Below are 19,784 nucleotides of genomic sequence, written 5' to 3'. Positions count from 1 at the left end.
TACATTCCTCAGTTTTCTTTTGTAAAGCTGTTACTACAGGTTGCTTAAAACAGTGTCTTTTACTAGACATTTGTTTTAGAGTGTGTTTTGTTTTTAAAATGTATATTTGGAATGTTTTTAAGAAAATATGCAATTCTTTTTCTAACTTATATTGAGCTTCAATAGAAGCAATAACTTTTTTTAATTTTAGAATGAATGTTCCAGAAATGACAGAGGTTTCAGCTGGGGAAATATAATCTGAACTTCTGCTTTGCAGAGCAGATGTTTCACCCTAAATTTCTTTTTAAAAAAACTCCTATTAATGCCTGATTTAAAAAAGAAAAAATCTGCCTCTTCCCTGTAGGAGTGTAACTTTTAGGTTTACTGGAAAATTGCCAGGTTGTAGTTCTGATGTCACCAGCAGGTGCAAGTTTTTGTGATGCCTTTATCTTACAAGAAGCACACGGGAATGGAATGTGACTGACCAACCATCTCCAAAACCGAACCAGTAAAAAACCCACCACTAAACCAAACAATAGAGAGAGACACTTGTCTCCAGAAGAAGCTTATCAACACTTCCAGAACTGCCTTTTTAACTATCTCTTCAATATTAAAAACAAAGTCTTCTCCCTCTTCCTTAACACAAAGCAGAACATTGATGTAGTAAATGTTGAGAGGGTTTAAACTCTAGCTCAAGGAGGAACCAAAAGGCGTTATCAAGAGAAGTCTTGTCAGTCTGTGGATTGTCTTGCTGATACCTGCAGCACAGTATTCATACTGGAGAGGAGAAATGTGGTGAGTACTTCAGCTTTTATTCAATAAACCCAAAAGCTTTTCTTAAGAGTCAAAGCTGAGATCTGGTGGAAAGCTGGGAGAAGAGCTAAAGGACCTGCAGTCTGAGAAGTCTACTTATAAAACCTGAAGTGTACTGACTTAAACAAACATCTGAGTACATTTCTAATGCTGGTGCTGTACCTGTCTCACCTCAGCCTTTCTCAGGAGTGGTTACAGATGTTAGTTGAACAGGTTTGCACCTAGATCCTCTTTGCTACAGTTATGTCTTGTAAAGCCAGCTGTGCTGCTGAGGAATGATGACAATAAAAGGCCGAATTGCAGTGCCTCCAGCAAGCAGTTTGCTCTCTTTGGAAGCACGATGACAAAAATCTTCCGAAGCGAATCATTAGTCTGACCTCAGTCAAAAAGCTGACACCTGTTAGCAAAAAGAGAATGGTGGGATAAAAAGTACAGGACAGGAAAGAAACAACCTAGGGAGCTGAAAAACAGTAGCAAGAGCAGATTAGAAACATGAAGCGCATGATGTGCTGTTACAGCTCCTCTGATACCTGTGGAGTAAACAGGTGTAGGCAGCCATAGGTAAACACAGGTTCCCAGACTTTGCTGATCTGGAGCTGCTATGTTGGATCAAACTGGTATTTCTGGTTTCTAGCACTTTATCTACCAGAAGCTTGTGTGAAGGTCAGAACTGAGTCTTCCCCCAACCTCAACCCCAGTGAGTGTTTTTGCAGGATAGGTGCCTTGTGTTCCCCTCCCCTTACCGTTTGGAGAATCTTTCATCTGCCTCCCCTGCTTAGGCTATGTCCTAGGAGCTGATGCAGTGTGTGCTGGGGTCCCTTCTGCTCCCTTCCAGCCCCATCCTGACCCAATCTCTTTTCCTAGCAGCGCGGTTTTCATAAAACATGCAGGAACTTGTCTCGGAGCTCTCTGTCCCTTTGTCAGGTTTTGCTGTAGTCGTGCAGCAGGAGTTTCTTATTAGAGGCATTTGTGTGTGGTAATGATACAGAGCTAAAGCACAGTGCCCACGGGCAGTGGGCAGCCCCCAGTGGAGATGGTGAATAAACCAGCTGGGGGGAAATCCCTGTGAGACTCTGGGACGTTGCTGTTGTAGAGTAAGTTTTGTTAGTGTTTTGTCCATTGGTGTGGCTTTGTTAGTTCTGGTGTTCTCTTCAGGAGAAAATTTGTAAAGTTCAAGTATTTCTAAAAAGGAGCTGTAAATATGTCAAAATAGACTGGTGTTTAAAGCAAAATCTAGAGGACCCTCTTGGTTCCAAAATTTTAGTTTGTTTATAATAGTCTACAAATGCCAAATTGGAAAAGAAATTTGATAGTAAATAACTATTCAAACTAGCTCCAGCTTTCAGACTTGATAGCAAACAAAAAAGAACTGAAGACATTTCAGATCTAAGCACATGTTAACAGTGAGATTAATTACCTGCAGTACCAATTTAACCAGAAAATTTGGGATTTCTTTTATCAGTGACCCCTAGACTGGATTAGTTTGGCTCCAAGCAATGCTTGGAGGAGAGTCTGCAGGTAGTAGAGAAGTTTCAAGTAGCTGTAACTGCTTTTCCCCTGCCCGCCAGGTATGTGGGTGTAGTCCAGTAAGTGGTGCTGGATTCTGGAGGGGTGCCAGAGGAGCTGTAGGACGAGGTGACTACGGTGAGAATGCTTTTGATCCATGCTGATTGGATAAACTGGTATATTCCTGCCAAAGCTGGGCTGTTAGACTTGGGGAGTTGCAGAGACTTGGGGAGTTGCAGCCCTGTGCCAGGGTGTAACTGGCATGGAGGAACACCCATGCAACAACCCTGTTGAACATACAAAGACTTTTTTAATCAGAGATTCAGGAAGGGCTGTGCAGGTCTCCTGCCTGGCCTGCTAAGCTTTCTCTAAGCCCAAGCTGTGGTAGCTGTGCAGAGAGGAGCCCAGCAAGCCTGTAGTGATGGTTACCCCACATCCTGTGCCCTGTGGCTCAGGGGGTGCCTGAGGCAGGGGCAGTATCTATGCCTGCAGGTTTTCATGAGCTTGATCAGAAGCAAAACGTGTTGGATTTACATTAGGATGGCAAGATAGGATGCAACTGGTTGGGCTGATCACTTAGCTGCCCCATAAAAGCAGACTCCTCCTGTCTAGGCATGCAGCTGCTCTTAGCAATACCAACAGTACTCTGAAGCACACACCAGCAGGTTCAGAATGGTGTTCTGAATTCGGGTAATATTTTTTCAGTTGCTACCATGGCATGTAATAAAACCATGGTTTTGTTACACATCAGCAACCCAGGTGTTAGTAAAACTTGGAACTCCTGCTCAACAGAGCCTTCAGCACCCTGGATCGAGGCAGTAATGATGAGGTGGTGGTGGTTAGGTTGGAGTTGGGGGGGCTGTTTCTTTTGGGAGGGGGTCGGTTTGGTTTCTTTTGAGTGGAGAAGGTGGTGTGTGCCATTTTCATTGGTTTGATTTTCAGCACATGGCATCCAATGTAGTGTTTCTGTGCTGAGATCAGTCAGAACACACTGACTCTGCACTTCTGCAAGGAGAGGTGGAACTGAAATCTAGCAGAGGAGTCAGTTGGCAGTATCTCCTCGGGTTAACCTGGGGGGAATGGAGTTCTTGGTGTTGCCTGCTGGGCGAATCAAATTGTGTTGGCAGCTTGACAAGAGACTGTTCTGTTCTGTATGTCTCCCTTCAGCCACCAGGCTCGGCCAGGCTTTGCACAATGGCTCGCACTGATTAGCAGCTTGCTGTTACAGGAAGAGACACAGTGGTCCCTTCTGGGTTTCCTTTTCTGCTCTACTTACTCTGCTCTGTCTCACGTTCAAATTAAGAGTATGTGATGAACTAATTCAGCTTAAGTGGCAGCAAATTAAATCTATCAAAGTTGTACCTTGACAAGCTGGGAAACCAAATATCCTGACTGTGCAATTAGCAGTTTTATAGCTGGGCTAGGGGGATGGAGGGCTGGGGTGGAGGAAGGAAAAGCAAGACCCTCCCCTTGGGTAAGTTGAAGAGGTGCAGCTTTATAATAGGGCCGTGGTGAATTGACAATTCCCCAAACGGAAGATTGCAGCAGAGTTGGGGGTTGGTCATTGATTTTTTTTATTTTTCTTTTAAGTCAGAATGGCTGTAAAATAGTAATGTGTCCTCTGTTCTTGAGACTGATCTTGATTAGATGTATTTTTTTTCTCTCATAGGTGATCTGTGAAGATTTGGGAATTGGAATTGTAGATTAAACGTGCACAAATGAAGCCGAAGGCTTTTGTTTCTGTTCAGTATGGGTCCTGATCTCTCTCCTCAGATACCCTGCTGTATTGCAAAACTTGACTTGAGAGAGTTTTAAAAGTAGACTGTCTCTATAATTGCATGTGTTTGTGTGAAGAATGCCTTGCCTGGAAACTGTCTGTTTTACTTCCATTGGACCTGAAGCTACTTTTCACCATCTGAAACATGGTAACGACACTGCATTTTTAAATGAGCATGCCCTTCTTAATTCAGAAGAGCAAAATAATCTGAGTTTCCATCCTTCTGTTAGTCTGAAGCTTAAGTCCAAAACTTTGAAGCCAGTTACTTCTATAAACATAACTGCAGAGAACCCTTTGAACTTGCTTGTCTGTCACCAGCTCTTCACAATCGACTGTCTTTTATGGTAACTTTGTTCTAACTTGGTTGCATTGTTTGGATTAAGCACTGGGCTATGTCTTTTCCATTGTGTATGTACAACTGTAAGAATGTCAAGTTATGTGTTGTTGTTGTTGTAACTTAATGGCTAAAAGCTCAATTTCCATAATAAATTATACAGACCTTTTAAAATGTCTGAAAAGCTTGAGGGTTTTCTTTTTAAGAAAGCAAAGATAGATGGATCTGAGCCACTGGGCACTAGCACAGCACAAAACAAGTTTAACTTCATGCTGGGCAGCTGAGGGGGAAGATGCTTTTGGCACGGTCTGGAGTTTTCCCTGTGCACCCACTCCCTAGGTGTGATGGGCTAACCTTGGGTGGCTGCTCTTCCCCTGCCCTGTTGTGGGGAGGGAGAATAAGATGAAAAAACTACTGGGTCAAGGTAAGAAACAAACAGCTGCGCAAGTCACAGGCAAGACAGACCTGACGATTAAAACTAATCTAGTTGACAACAGAAGTAAAGTAAGATAGTGAGAAACAGATAAAAATACCCTTTTTTTCCTAGACTCTACTCCTTATTCACTCTTTTGCCTCTCCCTTCTCTGAGTAGTGGTAGGGGGAGGAGGAAGGCTACAGCCAGTCTGTAACACTGTTTTCTCCACACCCTTTTCCCCTACTCCATCATGAGCCTCCCCAGCAGGGGCTGCAGTTCAAGAGCTGCTCCACTTGTGGATCCTCTGAGGGTACAGACTGCTCCAGAGCTGTCACAGAGCTGCCCCAGCCTGGCTGAGGGGCTCAGCTCTGTCTGCTTGTACTGGCCAGGTCCAGCACAGGGCAGCCTGTCCTCCTCAAGACCACCCTCCAAGGCCCCTCCTGCCCCCAACCTTGCCCTGTGAACCTAACAGAACTTTGGGAAAGCAAGGCTCACCCTCCCTTCTAGAGCACGAACGGTGCAGAAGCATACAGCACCCTCAGCAGCGAGCTTGGATGCTTCCATCAATACACAGGGCTCTGAAATGAGCATATTACAGATGTACCCAGGATAAAATCAGATGTCTCCTGGTAATTGATCATTTTTATAACTCCCTTCTAGAGCACAAACAATGCAGAAGTATACAGCACCCTCAGCAGCGAGCTTGGATGCTTCCATCAATACACAGGGCTCTCAAATGAGCATATTACAGATGTACCCAGGATAACATCAGATCTGTCTCCTGGTAATTGATCATTTTTTATAATTGCAGGACAAACTCACAGATGTCTCAGTATGTCAGTACAACTGAAGCAAATACTGTAAAAAGACAGTGCTACACTTTTGCTGTTGTATCATGGTAGCAACCTACTCTTTATTTAAGGCTCCAATTCTTTTGAAGTAATCCTTTAAATCATAAGGTAGAATGCAATGCCTCAAAACAGTAGTAATCAGCTCTCTGATGGGGCCTAGTACTTTGTCATAAACTGTAGTACTAAGTTCCAAACAAGCCTAAAATCTATATAAAGGGGGTTTTAACCATGTTTTTGAAGAGGGGAACTAGTATAAAGATAGTCAAATTGTACTTCCTTAATAGATGTAAAGCATTAAGGTAAAAGTTTAGACCACAAGCTCAGTTAACTGTTGCTTACAGGAAATGTTTTGGGGTTTAAAGGAATCTCTAGAATTGGAACAAACCTTAAATAAATGCTACTTTAGTTGGCCAAATACATCTTAACTCTGGGAAGCTATGCAAGTCTAATGGCTAGAGAACACTTCTCACAGGACTCCTTACCCAAAGATTAAGCTGCATGAGATGGGAGCAATGGGATTTCCAGTCCAAGCAATTTAGCAACTTAAATTATTTGGAAACTGTTTTCTGCATTTTCCTGTTTTGACCTTGCACTATTGATCTTGCACTTCATAAAAATTTGAAAAGCAGATGCAGATCTAAACCAGCTTTCATTTAGTCAAGCAGCATTAAATTTGAACTAGCTCTTTGCAAGTTATTTTCCTTTTCAGTCCCAGGGCTTAAATAACAGCAGCTACTCTATCATCTTAAATCTATACTTTGGGAGGCTCCTTCCCCAGTTTCCCCAAAACCTGGCACCAAACCCAGGAATGGCATTCTGGCTCTCTGCTTTAGAGGGAAGAGACTATTTTCATTATGGTAGCCACAAAGCCAACTGCCTAGGCATGTTCTCATGTGAGAACAAGGCTCATGACTTGGGTTTCTATGGAAGAAATGGGCCCATCTTTCCTCCATGAAACAACCTTATAAGCACCAAATAGGTGTGGTACTTAAACTACCCACACTATGAGCCCAGCATTCTGGAAAGATTCAGTGACCTTGAAAACAGAAAGTACCACTCAGCCTACAGCACCCAACACAATTCCTGCCATGCAAAGATAAGCTTTAGCTTTTCCTAGACCTGGAGACAGATTTTCCCTTACTGGGGGAAAGCAGCATGCACTGTTACAAAGTTGTATCCAGCTTCTAGAAGGTCTTGCATAGTAAAGAAAGGCAAAGGGGAACTGAAGTTACTCACCTTGATAGAAGTTGACTTGAGTTCTTCACAAACAGTTTTGGTCACAAAGTGCCAGATTAGTATGTAAATTTGCTGTGAAACAGCAGGGATCATTCACATTCTATCTGGAATGAGAGCCTGTTGCTCAGGCCACGCATGCAACACACGGAGTTTAACCCACAGGCAAAAAAGAGCCTAGGGCCCAACACATTTCACCCACTCGAGCACACGTATCAGAAAAAACATTATTTATTGTTTAAATGCATAAAATGCTATTTATAATGTATTCCATCATTAATCCAGTGGTTCAAGTTTAAAATGTACATGGGTGCAGAAGGCTGGCGGGGTCCTGGCTTTGGCAGCTCCAGTGTCACTTGGCTGCCTTGGCCTCGGCGGGGCTCTCCCCGGTGTCCAGTGTCTTGAGCAGGCGGAAGAGGCCGGCGGCCTCCCGGATCCGGCTGAACTCGATGCAGAACGCCTGCACCTCGATGAACAAGTCCTGCACGTTGATGATTTTGTTTCTGATTAAAGACTGCAGAAAGACACAAACAAGGCGTACCAGGCGGTTCTGGAACAGAAGAAATGTGGTTTCATAATCCAAATACATGTTTGCAGCTGAGTCAGCTGAAGGCCTGCTGGCCCTCAGCAGCACAACGGAGGCACTTCAGGAGGAATTCAGCTGCAGCAGTCATCTTGTCCCCGAGCCTTGTACGTGCTGCCCCTGCTCTTCCATTTCCCAAACTACCACTGTATTTAAGAAATAGACTCCTCTGCTTTACAGGACTGAACTTCTGGATACAGGAGCTTTCTCAAGACTAATCCCCTGCTCAAATGAAGCACCAGATCTACCCACACTTAATGTCTTTATTATGTTATCTAGGGAAGGGTAGATTTAGATTAGGCATTAGGAAGAAGTTCTTTACTATGAGGGTGGTGAAACACTGGGACAGGCTGCCCAGAGAGGTGGTGGAGGCCCCATCCCTGGAGACGTACAAGGGCAGCCTTGATGGGGCTCTGAGCAACCTGATGTAGGTGGGGATGTCCTTGCTTGCTGCAGAGGGTTTGGACTAGATGACCTTTAAAAGGTCCCTTCCAACCCAAAGCATTCTATGATTCTATCTCTACATAAAGTCAGAGAGAAGGGAATCACAGTTTAAGATGACATCATCGCCAGGGTCTTGCTTAGTCTTATTTTCTACAATAACACCATGAAGAAAAATGAACCAGCTTCACATCTCAAAATCCCTGTCACCACATGACTAAGGCACTCCAGATGGGAAAGTGACATCAACAGAACTGATCTCTAACTTGCTTTGTGGGAAGTGTTCCACTGCTGAATAATTGCGTGACCCCCTTTCTCTATCTCAGAAGGAAAGGCAGTAGCAGAACACTTAATCCAAGAATTTGTCTCATAGCTCATTTCCCACCCCATCCAGTAAAAAGACAGGATCCCAGAACTGTTCCTCCTTCCTAAAGGCTACTTAGGTAACACCCTGAAGAGCACGCTGGGAGGTGGGAAGTGGGGACCTAGGAGGTGGCACCTATAGCCTGCCATACACAGATCCACTCACCGACCATCTGCTTTATACAGAGCAGGTTTTCCCTCAAGGACAAAAGCAGATCTTACTTTATGATTAAAGTGGTGTCATACTTCAGGCTCTGAGAAAGAGTTGCACCCAAATGTTTCTCCAAAAGCAACTATATACACGAATGATGTCTATCAGACAGAACTTGACAGATTAAGTGTCTGAACTCTTTTAGGTTATTTGACACCAAAAACAAGCTGTCAACTATTTTCACAGGAACTGAGCTTACTATTGTGAAATTTGCTACTTATACCAAGAGAATTCAGAACCTGAGCAAGTTTCTTTTACTGCAGTCAAAAGGCATCACGTTTTCTCTGCCATACAAATCAGTTACAAGAGTAATTTTAATAACTGAGGAACAAAACTCGGGACAAAAGTACAAACACAAGACAGTGACTGACTCCCAGTCTGAGGGCCATGCTGCTTTTACTTCCAGTAGGGCTGGTTTTGTACCATGCTTTTCAAACCAAACCTCTCGTGTCTCAGTTGCCGTGAGGCCTCATACGCAGCACTAACAGGTGTTAGATCTCAGAAGCTTTGCATGCTACCTGCTGATCAGTGTGTTTCTTGACCCTCTCTTTAGTCCCATGTGCCTGAAGCACAGCTCCTGAGTGCTCTCAGCAGCCCCCTGAGCAGTGTCCCACTCTGGGGGCACATTCTCAGCTGCAGCCCAGGTCTGCTGCCATCGGCCTATTCTGCTACAAATGTAATGGGTGCAGCCATTCAGCAGGTCACAGATCAAGCCACCCAAGTGTATCTGGCAAAGTCCCCAAGCATCAGCAGCCACTAAAAGATAACAAGTGGTTAGTCATCATCTGGGAGAGTACCAAGAACAAGACAGCAGCAAAACCCCCTCTATCTAAAACCCACACCGCAGCCATGTCCTGTGTACTGTGTGCAATTTGCATCTCTGCAGCTCAAGGATGAAGTGAGAGAAGGACACCAGAAAAGGCTTAAGAGAAAGGAACAGCTGCCTTGTAGCAAGAGTCCTTCAGTACTGAGAGGAAAAAGCTGAGGCAGAACTTGGTCAAGATTCATAAAGCCTTGGGGAAACTGAACAGGGAACTGCTTTTCACCAATGATGCATCCAAGAAAATAAGTTCTACTGGGCACATGGTGACACCAACAGATCAGTTTAGGACAGAAGGAAGGCCCTCACACAGCATGTAGGCAACCTTGCACACCAAAGGCATGGAAACCTCCCCAGAGGGTACAGGTCCCTCAGGTGGCTACACCTTGCATCCTAGTACTGAGGACGTATGACAGGCTTGGGAAGCTGAGAGTATGACATTTGGAATACAGAAGATGCATTTCGGTCTTTGAGGAGCTCTGCAAGCTGCCGTAGGTCATGATCAAAGGGCAAGACTTCTACATGAGTTTTAAAACATCAGCTCAAAGGTCTGGAAGTGGTGGGCAGACTTGTACCAAAAAGAAATTTGAAGCTTAAAACTAAGCAGAAGGCAAACAACTGAGGGTGAAGAAAAGGCACACAGTGAGAGCCAAACCTTTTGTTTGTAAGGACCCGAGTCACATAAAACTGCAGTTTTGCCAAGGACAAGTGTATTATATCTACAGAAAACCAGGCAATAGTAATTGCTTGTAAAGTATTGTGAAAAGGTGAAGAAACATCTGTTAAACACTATAAAGAGCTTTACAGCGTGTCAGGGGAAAAAAAAAGCTCCTTTGCAATAAGGAAGCAGTAAGACAGAACAGCTTATTACTGTCAGCCTTGCAAAATCTTGGCATATATTACACAGAGCAACACATTGGACCCTTTTTCCCAACCAACTCACTGTAGTACTCACCTGCATATATTTGTCTTTAATCTGTTCACAGGTGGAGATGCAATTGGAGATATAAAGATGAATAAATTCGGGCGGGAGGTCAACTGCAGTAGTAAGCCTGTTCAAATTAAAAATATCCAGTGACTTACAAAGCCATAAATCCAGTGATTCCATTGCAAAACAGATGAGTTAGACCTGTGAGATTAGTTTCTTCCCAGTCATGCTGTACAGAGCTGATTTCCAACAGCTTCCACAGGCTTATTTCTCATTTGAATTTCAACGAGCCCAAAACTAACTCTGACACAGTACAGAATCTGAGTTAAATTCATTTCCAGTATTTATAACACACCTACAAACATTTGCTATGTATTTCACAAAGGAGTCAATGATACTAGTTCCAATTTACAAAGAAGCCCACAAGCTGTCTGAGTACCAAGATTCTTCTGCAATAAGCACTGCAAAACAATTTTGCATATTCCTATTTGAATTTCAGGTACTGAATCTAGATGCTGAACTCCTTTAAGCATATACTTAAGATATATGATGTCAATGAGTTTAAGATCCATTTCCTTTGTTGCTTCCAAATTTTAGTCCTAGGGACTGAAACAATAATGACTATCTACAGCTCAAGTAAAAAGAGCCCCTGACTATATGAAAATCTTAACTAGAGATTAATGATCCACAATAGTCTCAGAAGCTTCTTACTACAGGGAAATTGGAGAACTGCTGCACCAGAGAATGGTATTTGTGTATTTTTAAGGGTTCACAGCAAAACACACCTATTTGTGGTTTAACAAGACTGACTGCTGAAGTATTTGAGCTGCCTGTTTCTTTACTGAAGAAGCAATACAGCTCTCTTAAGATAACACCAGAGACTAAATGTAGAATTGCCATAAAGTTACAAAAGAATTTGGCCAAAGTAACTCTCATCAGTCCTAGCTCAAATAGTGAGGGGGGTGGGGCAACAGGGAGAAGAGTGCATGTTTTAGATATTCCAGTTTCAAGTTTCTGTCTCAAAACCCAGCGTCTCCCTCTTTGCACTGACAGTCACTTTGTGGTTTGAGAAGCTGTTCCTGTGGTAGTTAAGCTGTGGGAGAACCAGAATGCCTGACTGGTGGTGTAGCTATTCTGGAAGGGAGCAAAAGCTCTTTTACCACTGTTTCTCCATGTGACCACTAGCCCAACTTCTGGGCAGTAACTGCTGCCAGTCTGCACCAGTACAAGGGATTTAATGCAGAAATATTTCTTAGCTGTCTGAGAAGTCTTCCCACTGAAGGGGGTAACATTCTGTCAAGAACATGGGCTGTACCTATACACAAAAGGTATCCCCAACAAAGACAGGGCATGGACATAAAGCAGGACTGCTGTCTAACAATACCACCTTTTGTTTGCTTAAGCCACATCCAGAACACAAGTTGCACTTAAGCAGATTAGCTGTGTGGCATAAACTTCTTGTGGCAGATTCTGGCAGTAACAGCCCTTTGTCCCACTGCAGTCTTCTATCTCCCACACAAGCTTACCTCAACAAGTACCAAAACTAACATTTCCAGATGTCCTAACAGAATGCACCTGCTGCCTCAGATAAAAGAGAAAACAGAAGCTGGAGATGAGGCTCATTTTTAAATATGAAAAAAAGAATGTGAATTCTTTATGACAGTCACTGCAGTGACAAAACCAGGCACATTCAGTAACCACTCATCTTGCAACTCAGTAACTAACCCTGCAGCCTCCTGGGACACAGGACATGTACTCACTTGTGAAATGTATTAACCAGGAATCTGATGTCTGATTAAAAGTTCAGGCAGATTACAGACTGCAGTGACAGACTCCCTTACATGATAACCATTTTAAACAGCATTAAGTTGAACATATCAGTTTGATAGAATGATTTTCTATTGATTATCAACTCCAGTTGAAGTTTTCCATAACGTAATATGTATGTCCCTGTTCTTTTCCAAGTAGAAACATTTGGCTAATATCAAAGAGTAGGAATGTTTTCTTTGAATAAGCCTCTCCACCCCCAGATCAGGGACTGGAAGATTAACTAGCACTGCAGCTGTTCAAGAGATGTGCCTTTTACCATACCTAATATGGTAAAATACAGTCTGTTAGAAATCATTAATATAAAAATTTATAGGTTTTAATGAAAGCAAAACAGCTAATTATTCTACAAAATTAAAAAGAATTCATATAAAATGTAATATATATGCCTCCACTATCACACCTTTCTGCTGGAAAATCCTGTTAAGTTGCAGTTTTGCTCCTGCTAATGAGAAGCTATTAACATTACAATAATATTTTTCAGTAAGACTGCTGTAAAGAGGAACTTAAAAACTGGCAGTATTCTCTGAATTTAGCATTGAAGGTGTTCTAGAGGCTCAATTCTTTATTGCCACACCAAAGCTAACTTTACAAACTTAAACTTCTTATTTTAGTCCAGACTATTTTCCTTTTAATTTCAGGCACAAGGAACTACATGAAAAGCATGTAAAGCCTTTATGAATGAAACAGGCTTAAGGACAGTCAAGTAGTCCCAGAAAACAACAAATCCACAGTGCTCTCTTCTGCTGCAGGATTAAAGGTCTTATTATTAAGAGTATTAAAAAACCCTGAAACACAAACAGCACAGAGAAATCAAAAAGGGAATGACAGTTCAATACTCTTTTACTGCACTGGAACCTGGCTAGCAGTTTCTTCAATTTCTGTTACTTTCTGTAGTCTTTAGAATGCATCCAAATACAGCCCTGTGGCCAGCCTCACAATCACTTAGTAACTGTTCAGGTATTTATTGTACATACTTAAGGAAACCTCCTGAGGCTTAAGATGGTACTCACCGATTGACAACTTCCATTGAATGTAAGGACATGTCCATGTTGACCAAGACTGAAAAATACTCTGTGATCTGACTAGATTGCATCAGCTTCAGCAACATTTCTATAGCTACTAAAGGATTGTTTTCAACCAGGTCTGGCAATTTGGCAGGAGTGAGACCAATATGGTAAACGAGCTTGGGGTCCTTTTCCAGTTCTCCAAGGAGCTGTAAAGAAAACAAGAGACTCAGGGTTTGGTTTTTGTGTGTGTGGGTTTTTTTGTTTGTTTTTGTTTTGTTTTGTTTTTTGTTTGGTTTGGTTTGGTTTTGTTTGATTGTTTTTTTTGTTTGTTTGGTTTGGGTTTTTTCCCCCCCTGTAACTATTCACATTACTACTTGAAGAAACTGCTATAATAAATCTAAGCTACAGGAGAATGATACCACTTCAGATTTAGGCATGTCTGTTGAAAAACACTGGAGGTATATTTTTTAATTTCTATATAAAGACAATTGTGCCCTTAAAACCTTTAAAAGGGCATCTAGTACTCTTTCATCAGTGGGTGGCAAGAAAGGGAAGAAAAAAAACATTAAATGCTTCAGCCTTCTTTAGTTTCCTGTCCAGCAGAAAGAAACCTCAATTTCAAGTTCCCTGTTGTCAGAAAAAGCTTTGCAAATAAAGGGTATTTCATACTACTAGCATGAATATCAAAGACATCCCACTGAAATCAGGGGTTATAATATCAAACAGAGGAAAAAAACAAAACAAAAACAAAACAGTGTTGGCATTTCTGAAATAATTACTCAGCAAAAGCTTCCACAGAAGCATGAACAACTTTCTTATAGGAAGAGTTCTCCATGCAGAAAAATATTGGTGCCATTTATTGATCAACTCTAACTATGTCCAGTCAGTGCTATGAAGTTTAAAGATTTCCTCCTTATTTATACAAGCCCAAATCAAAGCTCTTGGGTTTTTACAGTTCAAAGTCCTTGGAGTTTCCCGAGTCCAAACACAGATCAATTAAAGTGAGCCAAGTTTTCTAAAACAGAGGAGTTAATAGCTTGTTATTTAGACAGCAAAGTGCACGATGCCTACCTGTGTTTGCTGTGGGGAAGTCAAGGGACTTTTAAAAGCTTTTGCCATGATTCTTTTTATCTCAACTCCAGTGCTGTTCTTAACACACATGGACTTATCCCACTGAATGGTGTGGTCTGGCTCTATTGGGTTTAGCCAGGCCAGCTCATCCTCACATATATGAAGTGGAGGCGGTGGTCGAATAAACTCGGGTCGAAAGTGACCTAAAATGGCAACAACGTGACACGTTTTTTAAGCTTCAGGAATTCAGTTTCACATCAGCACAAAAAGAAGACCCCCAAAGCCCTCATTTCTTTAAGCTACTTTAACACTGAAAACATCATTAGTCTTATTTGCCTTCCAGAAAAATGCTTATTTCTGATTTTAGCAATGCTGTCACATCAGCCTGTTTTCCCTCTTGATGCAGAGGGCAAGGTTACTGGTTCTATGGTCTTCTTCCACAGCAGCTGCTTCCTTGGAGGTGGTAACAATCCATGGAGAGCATAGCGTAGAGGACTAAGGCCCGTGGGGCACCAGCCCCAGTGCTGTAGCCAACAGATGGCACAGGTAACAGCTTGAAGACAGACTCCAGACTTTTTTAAAAGTCTACAAATGGGAACACTATGGAGTCTGATCTGGAGACAGCCTGACAGTTTTACACCGTTTCATTCACCTTCATTCCCATTTCATGCCTGGAAAATACTTCTGAGTTGCATTACAGTCCATGTGAAGAGGTGTAATAACACAGCATGTCACAAATCACAGCCAAAGGTGTGGAAATGCACATACTTTCTATGGGAGGCTTTGGTCCACTCACTAAGGCTTCTGTGATCTGGGATGCAACGGAGCTGTCAAAACCAGAGTTGGAGGAATCTGGGTCAGGGTCGCTGAGGATGCTGGGGAAGCTGGCCTTGCTCTGCGTTGGCAGCTCGGACTGACGTTCTGAAAGAAGCCCAGGCCACAACATTAAAGCATAAAATTGAACAGAGATGCCTGGAATACTAAATGTAGGGAGAAACAAGCAGCTTTACAGAGGAGCTAGCTTTAAAAAAATATTCCCAGATAACATCAGTGTGAAATTTAGTACTGTGTCAGGTGCTAGCACTGACAGGCAAGGGACAGAGGGATGCAGCAAGGATAAAGACAAAATAAAAATGAATCTGAAACGTAGTCGTGGCTTCAGAAAAGGTAAGTAACTGATGTAATCTACATCTAAAGGCACATTAGTAGGTTCACAGAGTACTCCTGAAAGAGTTCACAGGCTATATCTAGTTTTGCAATCACTTCTCAGAGCAGGGAAGTGAAAATTCCACACAGCTACATTTACAGACTCTGTGATAATGGTCATATTACACCTGAACTCAGCTATTCAGATTTATCCCACACTTCTCAGGGCACTGCACAAGCTACTTTTGTATTCTCTGTCAAGCTACAGAAAGTCCTTCTCTGGAAAAAGATGGACTTTAGTTGTTACACGATTCTCTACACACACACTGTCATTACAGCAAACCTGAGAGGAGCTGAGAGTGTCTAGTTAAAAGCCAAATGACAGAGCACAAACAAGTTACATAAAAATAATAAGGTTAGTATATGCAGCTGAAAACTTGAAGAAACTGGCCAAAAAGAAACAAATGGTCTCGAGACTCTCATTGCCAGATTTGTAGGTGGTGTTCTGTCACAATCTGTCATTAGTGTGTACCTGAAGACTTAATGGCTGATCCATATTCTCTGCACTATTTTAAGAGATCATGTTTTCTCTTGTTTTGGTAAAAAAAAAAAAAAAATCCAGACAAAATCTAGAAAACTCCTACCCATTGCTAATTTCTTATTTGTCTTTCTGTCCCTACCTTGTCCAATTATTTCAGATCATGCAAATGTTTGGATATATGCAGCACAGCAGGGTATGTTTTTCTGCTAAAGACAACAGCTTTAAGAGATCATGTTTTCTCTTTTTTTGGTAAAAAAAAAAAAAAAAGTCCAGACAAAATCTAGAAAACTCCTACCCATTGCTAATTTCTTGTTTGTCTTTCTGTCCCTACCTTGTCCAATTATTTCAGATCATGCAAATGTTTGGCTATATGCTCACTGAAGCAGCACAGCAGGGTATGTTTTTCTGCTAAAGACAACAGCTAGCATACTTTTCACTTATTAAAAAAAACTACAACAATTTTGAAGTCAAAATCCAACCAAGCTGGTTTGTAAAACATGTCTTTCACTTTATAAATTGTTTCAGACTCCATCTTGTGAGTACTTTCACTTAGCCACCAAACGAAGGGTTGATTTCAAGTTTAACAAATGAAATTCTAAGGGGGAAAAAAAGGTACTGGGCATCTTTTTTCAGTCTTTTCATTTACAGTCTAGAACTTAGATCCATCAGTCAGTAAAACGAAGTCAGTGATTTGTTTGTATCCTCAATCGCAAATGATTAAAGATGTTTAATTAGAAATATAAAAGCTTAAGATATAGTCCATTAGTTTACTGATTTTAGATGCCTGCATGAGCCCTTAGTTACATGCACTGAAGCTCAAAAGCTCACCCTCACTGCTTCAAGAATTAGGGCTGGAAGAACAGTTCCAGGTAAGCAGAAGCAAGAATTAGATCATGGTGATTTAACAGGAAAGAACAGAGCATCTTGAATCAAGATATATAAATTTTAAAACAAATCTGAAAAAAAAATCACTTGGGTTCACTTCTGGAGCTTTTTTTTTTTTCTCTTTTTTACAGGTAAAACTAAACTTTTTTGATCCTTAAAGGAAAGCTCTACAATGAATCACAAACTTGACTTTTATGCAGGTCAATTACTCTTAGACCACGTCAGGGTTAGCATTCAGAGTGAGGGGCACTCTGCCTGAAGACCTGTCCCTGCACAAGGAGAAAACGACACTTTTGATACAGGAACACAGCAGATCAACAAAACCAGGTTACAGGGAGAGAACAAGGCTTGAATGAACTTCCCTTAGATCAAAGTGAGAGGAGAAGAAAGCAAATTTTAATGCTCATTCCCAATATGCTCTACTCCAACATTCTATGGGTGTTTTGGTTTGTGTTTCTTTGGGGGGAATATGACAACGGGGGATGGGGAGACAGACAATCCCTAAAAACAAAACTAGAAAAAACACCATGAAGCTGTAAGTGAATTGTCACAATGAGCTCAAGTTCAGAAGACATGCCAGGTGTTTTTTTTACTTCCTTTACTAAAAAAGGATTGGGATAGATACATTGACTTAAATGATTTCATGCTTTCTAAATTATCCAAGTTATTTTGCAGGTCTAAAGCAAGCCAAAAATCACTCTGCTCCAAATAGCCCTGAATTAATCTCAGGGATCACAGTGATGAAGGGCCATCAAGTCTAACAGCTCTTGCATCCTGTGAAACGTGGGGGGAAAGGTGTAAACACGACTCTGCAAACACTGCATCTAAGCACCACCATCCTGCCCCAGCTTCCTCCTGTGCCCTGGATCATCAGGAGGAACAAACTGAGGACTTGTGAAAAACTCCCAGACCTTCCAAAACATGTGGAACAGACAGTCAAGGAGCATCACAACATTAAATCAGGTAAAAGATTTATCTTTCTTGAAAGTGAATAGAAAGCAGACATTTATTCCAGGGAGCTACAAGGAAGGAGCCTGACAAAGATGGCATAAAGCTTCTTCAGATGCAGGTTGCACGAGCCCTACAACTGCTCATAAGCAATGAATGATCCATGTTTACTGGGTTATGTAAATGGTGACGCAGGCACATCTTACAGGGCTTAATTTTGCAAAACACCATTCATGACTCTGTACTGCACTTTAAGCTGTCACTGCCTTCTATTTAAAAAAGGATAAATTAGAATGCGTGGCCAAGAGAACCCATCCACACAACTGCAGTTTTGAGGTTCTCTGCACGTTTCATTTTTTATGAGAACAAGCTGTTCAGAAGGCAAGCATGGTAACAAAGAGTGAAAACAAATGAATAAAGAAAATTGTTCAGAATTAGAGATAAAAAAAAAATCCAAGCTTCTTTAAGACACATAGGCATATCCTAAGAATTGCAAGTTACCTGGAGTTTCCCAAAATCTGATTTTACTGAAGTCTTCCAGAAAGCACAAGGCAGGATGAAGAGGCCAAGAAACAGAAGGGTGTCTTGCCCCTGACAGTATGTTAGGGTATTCAGTTTGCAATTTCAACAGATCCCAGAGTCTGGAAATAGCAGCCAAGGAGGACACCTGAGACCTTTGTACACTGTGAACCACAGTGTAACAAGTCCATGTCAGACTGCAGAAAAGATGGGGCTGCCACGATACAGCTGCAGGATGGAGACAGCCTCCTTGGTGCCAGCCTCAGAGCAACAGCCTCATGGCACAGAGACAGAAGTGGGATGGTCAGTTTTCCAGCAAGCAGGTCCATTTGCACATACCCAGGGAAAACCCACTATCTTTTGGTGTTCAAACTGGCTCCTTGTTCCCAACAAAATTTGCTATTTCAGATTAGGTCCAGATGTGACTCATCAGTCAATGTGATCAGAACAATCATGTTCCGGCTTCTTTTCTCCTGCCAAAGGAGAAACATCACATTGCTTTTCTTTTCAACCTAGTAAAAGTAGACCACCTTCCTTCCCACTCTTCAGCTAGTGCTGCAAGACCTGATTTTATTTTATAAAAACGAAGATATAATTGTAATAGCCAGTTTGCCAGGTACAGTTGAAGTACTGGTATGTGACAGTATGACAGTTACACTTGATCTCTCATACTAGAAACACCACAAAAAGATAAAACTCACAAAAAAAAGAAACCCAAACGCAAAACAAACCCAATGACAAAGCTTCAGATTAACATCCTCCTGTACTTACATGTTCTCACGTTTAAGGCAGTGACATACACTGCTTGCCAGGTAAGATAAAACAGTTCTGACATAATCTCTGCTTGAAGTTTCTCTGTGTGCTTGAAAACTCTTCTGTACAGTTCAACTTTTTTCATATTTAGGATAGACAAGAGTGTTTCTCAGATAACTCATAGCCACATTACAATTATAATTTCCATTCACACGAGAACCACAGCTGCAAATCTTCCTTACCTGCTAATGCCAGCTGAAGCCCACTTATATCCACTGACTGGGCCATGTTCCCCACGTCCATTGAAGCAATCTGCCGAGGAGTCTTCTTAAACAGTTCTCTAGGAGGGGCCAGCATCAGCTGAGAAAGAAAGAATTTTTCTGGAGGAGTTATGGGAGGTAAGAAGCCTGTGGAGACAAAATGAGAAACAGTCCCTGATTTTCAGGGCAGCAGCACTAATCACTTCCATACGCTTCCTGCAGAACTAGCAAAACTAAAATGCAGAACGATGCATTGAACGGTGCAGCTGAAGAGTCTTTGTGAGTACGTAGAAAAAACTGAGCTCCTGACGGGATGTACAGCCAGGGGGTGATCTTTAAAGGCCGCTTCTAACCTGAACCACGATTTCAAAACATAGAATTCTGCGATTCTGTGAAAATACAGCGTTATACTGATCAGTATTGTGCACCTCGACACACGACATCCAAGGCTAAGCCGGTCAAGGCGGTTTCTACACATGCTTTCCAACTTAGCCAGTGAACTGTTAAATACAGCTAGGCTGTGCAACTCGTGCAGGGGTAATTCTTTGAGAAAGGGCCGGCTCTCTGGCT

At 42.0% G+C, this 19,784-nt stretch overlaps 1 protein-coding gene across 1 annotated transcript; it reads right to left on the bottom strand.

Annotated features, from left to right (window-relative positions):
* Positions 1-7,127: 7,127 nt before the first annotated feature.
* On the bottom strand, positions 7,128-19,361 carry CNOT11 (CCR4-NOT transcription complex, subunit 11; the record flags this gene model as incomplete). Its single annotated transcript, XM_008946649.1, has 6 exons — positions 7,128-7,458; positions 10,282-10,378; positions 13,095-13,297; positions 14,163-14,365; positions 14,931-15,083; positions 19,197-19,361. Coding segments are annotated over 6 exons (1,019 nt in total), but the record flags the coding sequence as incomplete, so codon positions are not given.
* Positions 19,362-19,784: the final 423 nt, after the last annotated feature.

Source organism: Merops nubicus, unplaced genomic scaffold (assembly GCF_000691845.1).
Source record: "Merops nubicus isolate BGI_N331 unplaced genomic scaffold, ASM69184v1 scaffold43508, whole genome shotgun sequence".
Taxonomy (NCBI): domain Eukaryota; kingdom Metazoa; phylum Chordata; class Aves; order Coraciiformes; family Meropidae; genus Merops; species Merops nubicus.
This window is presented reverse-complemented; position numbering and strand designations above follow the sequence as displayed.